General features: G+C 37.2%; 2 protein-coding genes across 13 annotated transcripts; one reads left to right on the top strand and one right to left on the bottom strand.

Moving 5' to 3' along the window:
• The first annotated feature begins 5,724 nt into the window (after window positions 1-5,724).
• On the top strand, window positions 5,725-9,565 carry LOC133804077 (chromatin structure-remodeling complex protein BSH-like). Of its 12 annotated transcripts, XM_062242222.1 has the most exons (8): window positions 5,725-5,909; window positions 5,999-6,075; window positions 6,199-6,270; window positions 6,490-6,550; window positions 6,754-6,833; window positions 7,943-8,070; window positions 8,188-8,288; window positions 9,004-9,565. In XM_062242222.1, exons 1-6 carry the CDS (start codon window positions 5,858-5,860, stop codon window positions 7,985-7,987), a joined length of 387 nt encoding a protein of 128 aa, XP_062098206.1. In that variant the 5' UTR covers window positions 5,725-5,857; the 3' UTR covers window positions 7,988-8,070; window positions 8,188-8,288; window positions 9,004-9,565. The 12 variants fall into 12 exon arrangements, 7 of the variants coding, with proteins under 7 accessions (XP_062098206.1, XP_062098207.1, XP_062098205.1 ...); XM_062242223.1 differs by lacking the exon at window positions 7,943-8,070; XM_062242221.1 differs by having other exon boundaries at window positions 7,943-8,288.
• LOC133804079 (uncharacterized) lies at window positions 8,422-9,144 on the bottom strand. Its single transcript, XM_062242229.1, has 2 exons — window positions 9,011-9,144; window positions 8,422-8,859 (listed from the first exon to the last, which is right to left on the bottom strand). Exons 1-2 carry the CDS (start codon window positions 9,132-9,134, stop codon window positions 8,735-8,737), a joined length of 249 nt encoding a protein of 82 aa, XP_062098213.1. The 5' UTR covers window positions 9,135-9,144; the 3' UTR covers window positions 8,422-8,734.
• Window positions 9,566-10,473: the final 908 nt, after the last annotated feature.

Here is a 10,473-nt window from a genome sequence, read left to right as displayed (position 1 = left end):
GGAGTTCGGGGGCAGTTGAAAGGGAGCTAGCCTCACGTAATTCAAAAAGTCCGCGAAGTACTGGTCCAAAGGAAGGAAGGCCCCGGCCTTGAGGTGTTCATCGCTCTAGGCCGCGAACTCCTCGTCGAGAGGCGTGCAGCTCCTCTCGCCCTCGAAGGGAGGTCGGACAACAAGAGCGCTTGTCCCAATTTCGATGTTATGGGACAACAAGATCTTGTTGACCCTCCCTTGGGTCGTAACCTTCAAGACTATCCTCTCGGCCTTGAAGAAGGCATCAGGTCCCACCTCGACCTCTTTCTCCACGGTGGGACCAAAGTGGGGGATTGGAGATTCAGCAACTATCTCTTTCCCCTTGCTGGCCTACTGGGATGACAAGCCGGCGACACTCTTTTTGGGCATGCTCTTCCTGAGCCCCATCTGGTCGCCTAGCGAACAAAGATGAAGAAAGTTTAGATAGGCGGCCTAAAAATAGAAAAGGGAATCTAGCGCGAGAAGTGATTTTTGTACACGGGCTGAGGTAATCTCAGCCCGCGGTGCGTGAGGCCACGCGATGCTGTAATCATGCGCCTGTGTTTGCAACGGATCCCTGATTGCTCGGGATCTGTGTGTCAGGAGGGTCAAGATAATGCTTGCCTTGGAGGGAAATTTTCAAAAAGCAAAACCGCCTAGGAAGCGTGACCCCTAAGCTACCCGATTTTGCACCCCAAAAACCTATCGCCTTCCCCTCTCCAAACAGGCATTCCAGAAAAACTACCCATAAAAGTTACCCATAAATTATCTTGCCCTATACATCACATTCCTAAGCATGTTCTCATATGATCGATATCCCTAGGATAAAAACCTACGCACAAAACACCAGCCAAAAACAACCTATAAGGTGCGACTAAGAAAGAAGTTAATGTAATGCCCCAAATTTCCTAATAAGGTTTAGGACCTTGATTAGGAGGCCGGGAGGGCCATAATTGATTTATTATAGTATTTAATGATTATATGCATGTTTACGTGAATTATATTATTATATGATGGTGAATTCATGCATATGGGCTCATATGTTAACTATGAGGGTAATTTGGCCACTGTGGGCGTAATTGTATATTTTGGGTGCATGATTGTGATTAATTAATATAGCCACATTATAAGGTGGATTGGTTCGAGCTATTCGACATGAGACGATCATGAGATGTAAGTGTTCGGTCTAGTCATAACGGGTTTAAGTTCTGGGCTCGGGGTGAGTCTCGGGGTGAATTTAATGATTAGAGCATTACCGGGAATTAAAGGGTAATGGGATATGATTTATTAGTATTTGGGAATATTGAGATTAGCGAGAACTGGGAAGCGTTAATTATGATTAACGGGATTAGTGGAATGTGCCAAAATTACCCTTTAAGTGGCTTTAGAAGCTTTAGAAGACCTAGGGGTATTTTGGTATTTTGACCCTAAGGATATATATGACATAAAGGCTGTAGATTGATATTAAAACAGAGCCTATCCTCTCTTTCTCCCTTCCATCCCGTACAAGCTTCCTCCCTCACCTTTCTTTGAATTTTGAGAGCTCAAATGGAGGTGTTGAGCTAGGGGATTAAAGGTGGCAGCTAGGGAACCTGTAACAACCGTCAAAGGGGATTCAAAGTTGTGTTTGAGGTGAGTTTTAGCCTTTGAACTCAGGTGATACTCTGTTTTCTTCTTTGGTTTTTCAGCTTTGATTTCTTACTAAAAGTTTGGATTCAAAGGGGTTTTGATGGATGATAAGATTGGGTTTTGATGAGGGGAGGTTATGGGTGCTGTCTAGGGGTTTAATTGTATGTTAGGAAGAGGTTTTATGAAGGTTTGAAGGACTGGTTTGAGAGGAAATCGCACAGGGGAAAAACTAGTTTGTTAAGGGCGTTCTAGCTGGTCTGGGCTGGGCGGCGCGGCGCAGCAGGGGTGCGCCGCGGCCCTTGGTGTTTGTCAGGAGGGAGCCCTTCTGTCTGAAGGGCGCACCGCGGCGCAGCAGGGGAGGGCCGCGGCCCTTAAGGCCATTTTGACCAAAAACAAGTTTTTAGCTTGGGGATTCAAGCCATAGGCCTCGGGGTTGAACCTGGTACCCGGTTAAGTGGGGATTGGTGTTCCGGAGGCTAGATATTGATTGAGGAACTTAAGTTGATCATTTTTATTGATGATACTTTATATTTGGTTATGACTAGGTGACCGCTAAAGGACTAAAAGTTGATCGTTCTCAAGGGTCGTTCTTTTAATCGTTCTAGCTCGACTTTGAGGTAAGAAAACTGCACCCTGTGTATATGAGACATGCATGGCTATTCTTGATGCATGTTGGTTGATCATTATGTATGACATGCATGGCTATTCTTGATGCATGTCGGTTGACTATTAGATGTGACATGCATGGCTGTTATTGGTGCATGTTGGATTGCTGGATATATTGCATAAGATGCATGAGAAACATGTGATTGGGACATGCTTTATATACTGGGTATGATATTGTTCAGAGCTTGAGCCTCTGTGTTTATGCATGGCCCTAATAGCACTAATACCTGTTTAGTAAGCATGCTAAATGCCTCGTTTATGGATATGGAACATGTGATATATGATTGGTGGCATGTCTTACTTGTGAATGACACTAACTAGTCAGGGACCGACTCTAAAGTCGAGAATCATGCATTGAATGGCTCTATGGCATTAATGCCAGACCGACCCTAAGGTCGAAGAACTTATAAGCGCTTGTCTGGTCTATGACCAGATGTTTATGGCCAAGGTATATGACCCCGGTGACTGTTTGTCACACGGCCAAGGGACGCTGCCCATGGCACAACTCTAGAGTCGGGAGGAAGGTTATGTTGGTGACCATTCACCATGCACCTGTCCTAATCAACTTATGAAAGGATCACTTATCAGTTAAGCCCTGGTGACCCTATCGTCACATGGCTAGAAGGAGCGATGCTCATTATTGTGACTTTTGGCTATTGTCACCTATTTGCTTGGACTGATAGTCCTGAATGGTTATTATGATTGTTGTTGATATTATATCATGCTTTATTGTGTTTTCTTGTTGGGCTTTGGCTCACGGGTGCTACGTGGTGCAGGTAAAGGCAAGAGGAAGCTGGACCATCCTTGAGTTGAAGAGCTTAGGTGATGATGTGTACATATGCAGCTGCTCGTCCACCACGGCCGAGGTTTAAAGTGGAACTAGGGTTGAACCCTGTTTTGCCGCTTAGAACGGCCTGTTGTAAATATTTTCTGTAATAAACTCTGAAACTTTATTTTCGGGATCCCAATATATATATTAAACGTTCTAGTGAAACGTTACATCTTAACCAAAATGTTTAAACCCTAAACCGCTAATCATACTTAGTTACACGTTTTGGCCAAATGACTCGATTAGTGAGTTTAGCACTATTTACAAGGCACACCGTAATGGTCCCTGGAGTTTGGGGCGTTACAGTTAACCTAACAAAGAAACGAAAATATCAAAAAGTGCAACAGGCAGAGGACTTACAGTGTTTTTACCATGTGAAAGTCGCAAAGAGCGTAGGAGTCAGAGTCCTGGTGAAGCCTTTAGAGCTGGAGTTGCGAAAAAACCCTTGTGGCAAGAGCGTAGGGATCTCTGGGACGACAACCGAAAGAAGAAAGACTTCTGAGGTTAAAGAGGAGAGAAGATGAGGGAAATTTTTTCAAATAAAAGGTGGCCCGTGCGAAAGGTGGCCAACCTTATGTATACGTAAAAGGCAAAGGAATGAGGACCATTCGATCGCGTCAATGCGAGATACGAGGGTCATAACTCGAGAGACGAAACGACGGCCGAAGATAGGCTAGGCCATTTAATGCAATTATCGGAAGACGGACCGTCACCAACCACGGTGCTCCACGTGTCCGATACCTGCGCAGTGGACGGGACATGAAGAGTTGAAAAAGAAACCTAAAAGCCCCCGCTGTGGTCACAGATGACGTCATGTGTCACGAGCAGGGGCTTGGGGGCAAATGTACGCCCTAAATATCCGCTGGTTATTAGCGAGCTGGAAAAGGGCATAATTCAGTTCGCCACGTGTAAATCGTCCACCCGGAGCTGCTGTTACGAGTCTACACCTCCCTTCGCCCAAGCTGATCAGAAAGTTAGCAGTTTACTCGAAGGCAGTGTATCAGCAGTATGGATATCACGAGCTGGCGCCACATCAAGCTCAAGGTGCGGCATAGATCTGACACTCGAATCCTTGTAAAGGCTACCACGCAATGTAAACGTGCGCATATCAGACATCACGTGTCTATTCCATTCCTGAATTCTCGGACACGCCGTATAAACGTGCGTGTTCAGGCTTCCCACGACTGGTTTGGGCCATGCGGCCCATTATCTCCCCTTACCTATTGATTAGACAACACCTCATTGTCAGGTTTTAGGAATTAATCATCAGTGTCACAGAGATGACATGATGAGTAAGAAGGTCACAGGATGACCCCCTTTACCAACGCCCAGGTATCCTCTCCCTATAAATACCAAGACCCTGGGCGTTGCAAGGGGTTGGCATATTTTCTGTAAAGAAACACCCTGTAAGGAATTGTCAAGAGAGATCAATAATATTGACTGGTGGACTAGAGGAGTTTTAACCTTCGAACCACCTAAAAGGAAAGGAGTGATAATCTTCCCACGATACTAATTTCGCCAATTTGGAGTTACGATATTTTCATATTACGGTTCATTATTTAGCATTAATCCACCTTGTTTATTCGTATAATTATTTGTTGTCGAAGAACCGCGTCAACAGACACATAATTGAATTCGAAGTCTAATACATACGAAATAACTTTGTATGACGAGGAACTCTATACTACATTTCCTCAAAATAAATTATTTAATCTACATTACCAAAAAAAAAAAAACTTGAGAAATAAAATGAATTTGTACCTTTGGAAAATGCAAAAAAAAAAAAAAATGGCTTCCATTTCACTGGATTGTGTTCAATTCCACATTCATTCCATTTGTATAACACATATATATATATATAGACATAAGTTTTGAGTAAAAACTTTATTACAAAATTATTTATTAAGAAATAAGTTACTAATGAAAAAGAGAGAACAATAAATATAACATGAAAATGTGAGATAAAGTTAAGAATTTAATATTATGATACTCGTTTGTATTATTATGTGTGTTATTAACACTTGTGAGGCAAACTAGTTAAACACAATATAAAAATTATTCAATTAATTGATGTTATTATTTTTATTTTCTTATTATTGTAACCATTTGCCTTTTTACAACGGTAACCAATTACAATATAATGGGATAGAAGTCTGGAACTAAAAAAAAAATAGTAGACTTATAACCGGTTACAACTCCCAAACCGAGAAACTTTGTAACCAGTTACAAGTTACAACTTTTTTCATTGTAACTAGTTACATAGATGTGATTTCAATATGTTTTTTTTTTCTGAAAAAAAAGACCATTTCATATTTAAATTCAACTTAGAAATCAATTGTTAGTCTCAATTATTTTAATTGAATTGTAGAATAACTAATAATGATATTGGGTAATATAAAATTAATCAATTACAACATTTCTTAGTTTGAAAATGATAACGAGTTACAAGTCTAAAACCAAAAGAAAAAAAAAATCGAAGACTTGTATATCTTTATTATTAAAGTCCATAACACAAATAGTATCGAAAAAACTCTAAACTCTAAAGTATAAAGTGTCAACTCCAATATTCCTCACAAGTATTGCAACAAAAATTTAGGAACCTTGTATACCTTGAAAACTTATAATTTCTTTTGTTCTTTAGAGGGTTTGTTATGAATAATGTACATTGGTTTGGCAGCCCAACAACCCAGAATTTGGTACCAATCAGATTGGACGTAGAACTCGATGATGGTCAGTGGTCACAAGTTGAAAGACGCTTTCACTTGTAACCCTTCTGGTATTTTTACTCATAATCTAACTTTTTCAAATCAAAATCACTCCTTCCTTGTTCTGCTCTGCCTAATCTGAATTTCAATTCTGAAATAGTTGTCTTTGCCAAAAGGACTGTCAAAGACTTGAAGCTCCCTCCTGCATTCGTTACCCATATTGCTTCCTCCATTCAGGTAACCCAACCAAGCTTTCTTTTTCTCTTTCTCTCTTATGGGAATTCTTTTTTTTTTTTTAAAATATTTATTATTATTATTATGCCACTACCCAGATTTCCCTTGTTTACTTTCCATTATCAGTCCCAGTTAGCTGACTTTAGGTCCTGTGAAGGTCGAGATATGTATGCTGGCGAGAAGATTGTTCCTATTAAGGTATTCTTTTTAATTCAATTTTCAGTCTCCTCCAATCTAATCTAGTTATATTCTCATAACATCTAAGTCTAACCACTTGATATGATCATCATCAGCTTGATCTTCGTGTAAACAATATTCTTATAAAGGAACAATTTTTGTTTTGTGGGTGAGTTGCTCTTTCAAGTGGAACTAGACTACTACTAGTAATGTACATTCTTTCTTTCTGCTATTTTCCAGGACATGAACAACTTTGGGAGTGATCCCGAAGAGTTTGCCAAAACCTTCTGCAAAGATTTAGGTATTCAAGACCCTGAAGTTGCTGTCCTGTAAGTAGATACAATTGCTTTTGCAATCAGAGAACAATTTTATTAGGTTTTATTCCTTTACTTTTTTTTAGAGTTAACAATAGAATTATTATACACACCATATAAACACTATTTCCATTACTTCATAATATTGCCTTCTCATCAATCAATGTACTTAACATGTTTTATATTCTAGATTGCAATTCGAAGTGTAGCTTCAGCAAGGGAAAGCCGAATCAGCAAGAAGGGACACCGAACCGATCACACACCAACCAGGTTATTTGTATTTTAACAGTGTAAAAGATTTGTGAGGAAGTTAGTTAGAATCTGTCACTAATACAACATGAAATTTTTTGTTGCTTTGTATCTAATGAAGTTATTTGGACATAAATTTAGTGTTGTTCGGTATGTATTCATATATTACTACACAAGACCATTGCAGAATTTAGCCACAGCCACAGAATTAGTTCCTCAAGTGATCATCTTTTTCAACATAATTATTATGTTTTTTTTCTCTCTCTCCATTATCCTATTAGAATTTATCTATTCTTGCAGAAATTATAATTAGTTCCTCAAGTGATCATCTTTTTCAAAATAATTAGTTCCTCAAGTGATCATCTTTTTCAACATAATTATTATGTTTTTTTTTACTCTCTATTCTTGTAGAAATAATAGTCTATCTGACTTCCACAACATTAAGGAGTGAATTAATATTTTTATATGTGAGTATATTCAAAACATCTCATTAATAATTAATCTGAAATATTAAAAAAAGAGTATAGAGTAGCTTTATATAAAAGACAATAAAGAAAAAGCTCTATGCTCTTTTCATGTGGGACAAAATTGCTTTTTTACATTTTAAATTTTGTATAACAATATATAAAATGCAAAACAACTTCTTGGTTGAGGATCAATTGTTCTTGTTCCATATACGAACCAGAACCAGTTGAAGCAAGAGAAGAGAGGAATGCATGGTGACTTAGACTTATTGCTGCTGCAGCTGTAGCCATGCATATTTCTAAATGTTACACTCTAGTTGAATTTGCCTCAAAACTATATCTGAGCCAGTCCCAGTCCGGTATAAATGGTATAATGCATTGTTGAAAAACATGGAGTTTTATTCATGTTTTCTAACCGCACTCAAGAACAATTTTTATTTGACCTGGCTACCAATTCAGTTATCACCTTAGATTGTATAGTGATAAAACACACTGAACTCAAAACCAGATTTCAAGGCTTCTGCTCTTCTGATTATTTATAGATGTACATGGTCTGTTTTATTATTTGTCTGACTCCTCTTTTTAGTGTGAAACTAATCAATAGAGTTTTTTGGGTAAATCTTTATGATATCTACTGTGTGGTTTTTGAAATGTTGTGTTCATTAGGTTTGGCAGTTGACACATATGATCAATCTAATACTCTACATTTAAAGTCCTCAAAGAGATGTGGAAGGTCTTAGCAAAGTTTAGCTCACACTTTGAATATTCAGTGTTTAGCATTTAAACTAGTTTGGGTGAGAATTGGTTTGATATTTTTATTTGAAATGAATCATTGGATTCTTACTCCAAAACTGTAAATTGTATAGTCTAGAAAGAAAGGGTGTGAATTGATTGTGAGTGTGGCCTTTTAGGGGGACCATCCTTGATCCATGGGATTCATCTTTTGTCCTGGTGCTGGTAGTTGCTTTCATATCCTCTTCAACTTCAAGGACAAAGGACACAACCTTTTTAGGTATCTCTCTCTCTCTTTTCCATATTTTTATCCTTATCTTTATAAATGTTTTGCTAAGACATAATTAGGAGAATGTTTAGTTTCTAAACTTGTTCTACAACACTTGTAGAAAAGGAAGTAAATAGAAAATATAGAAAAGGAAGACCATGGAATTTTCAAGTCTCATTTATAATAATAATAATAATCTCGCCGTGATTCAAATTCTATCACGGGGATTCCCTATAGATAACTAACATTACAAACACTAAAACAAAATTAAAAGAAAAACCCACCAATTATCTACAAAGTAGTACATATATATATATATACACACACACACACACACATCCATTATGCATACCAGATCCATATAATTAAGAAGAGTCTAGTATGAAGATGATGATGATGGTGATGATGATGATGTGATTGTGATCTGTCTTAATATAGCATAAGTATTAGGTAGGAAATTAAGAAGAGGTGATTTTGAAGGGTGTGGATTTGGACTTGTCGAGAATAGACCACATCACTTGAACATCTTCATAACCGCATGCCATTACTTCTCCATGTAGATCCGTCGCTCGGCTCTCGTTTTCTGCAATTCAATCAATAACCAATCATCATCAGCATCATCACTATTGCATTTATATATATATATATATATATAATCATCCCTTGCTGGATTCTGATTCATTCATTCATATATATGTATATATCTGTGTATGAATGTGTATAACAGAACATACCTTGGAGTTGGAGCTGATGAGACTTCTTATTAGGATCCCTGCTGCTGGGCTGCTGTGGTTGATTATTGAAGAAAGTGCAAGCTTTCTTGAATGGAGATGCAATGGTCTTTTTCCAAGATGCCATATCTATATATATTTATAGTCTTCTTCTTCTGATATGAATAATAGTCCTTACAACACTAAAACTCCACAAACTGATCTCTCTGCCTTATATATATATTGTGTCTGATGATGATGATGATGTATATTAATTAATATTATTTATTAGAAAAATAATAAAGAGAGAGAAGCAAGATCCGTGAGATGAGCCTTAGATGAGATGTTATGAGAGAGAGAAACATTACGAGTCCTTTAATTTCTTATCTGATGGAAAGAGAAAGAGAGAGGAGAAGACCAGGCCAGGCCGCCGACTGGAGTGCAGCCAAGCACATGCACCACGCTCCCAACCAAACACCTCCTCTCTCGCCCCCTCTACACGTGAACTCATTTTACTTTTCTCACTACTCTCAACTTTATTATTATTTATTATTATTATTATTATTGAGAAAAATATCATTGACACATGTATTTATTCCAAATATGCCATGGTGTGTTTTGTTCAAATGAGAATTTGAATCTTGTATTTTACAAAATAAATTAAAATAGTGTCTTAGATTTAATTTTGTTCAAAATATTTTCAAATATAATATTTCATTCTCAGCTCTTTGACCATCTTTTTTGTTTCTGTGAAGTCATCGCATCTGTAACGACTTAAGAATTGATGTTATAACTAAAAATATTTTAACTAAAATTGTGTTTAGGAAACTGTTTTGATTTATTTTGTAAAATATATTGTCTGAAATGTCATTTAATAAAATATAAGGGCCGACCATATATTCGGATAAAACACTAAGGTCAAAATGATATTTTTCTTTATTATTATTATTATTATTATCATCAAAAATAAATAATGCATTTATTTATATTACATAGGATAGGATAGGACCCTCAAAACTAGACAGATTATTTGAACTGTTTATTCAGTTTCACTCTCAATAATTTGTTTCATGGATCCCTCCTTCTACAAAAGCAAAAAAAAAAAAAAAGTTACTAATAATAATGTGGTATTAGCTATTATTTTATTTTTATTTTTTTTCCTTTTATAAAAGGCCATCATAATAAATGTTTGGTTTATTATTACTTCACAACCGAACCCAATGTGTGCAAATCAATTCGAGATGCATGTGATGCCCGCATGTTGTGGTGTACCAACCATCAACACACACACACCCATATCATATTTACCCCAACACATAACATAACTATATTTAATTTTAACCATACACATGTATAAAATTATTATATTTTTTTATTATAAACTTTATATTAAAAAAAAACTACATAAATCAATACAAGGTGTCGTTGATTTTAATCATGAGTTTGACGGAGACATTCACTCGGTTTGAAGGAATATGCTATTATTA

This window comes from Humulus lupulus, chromosome X, assembly GCF_963169125.1.
Source record: "Humulus lupulus chromosome X, drHumLupu1.1, whole genome shotgun sequence".
NCBI lineage: Eukaryota > Viridiplantae > Streptophyta > Magnoliopsida > Rosales > Cannabaceae > Humulus > Humulus lupulus.
This window is presented reverse-complemented; position numbering and strand designations above follow the sequence as displayed.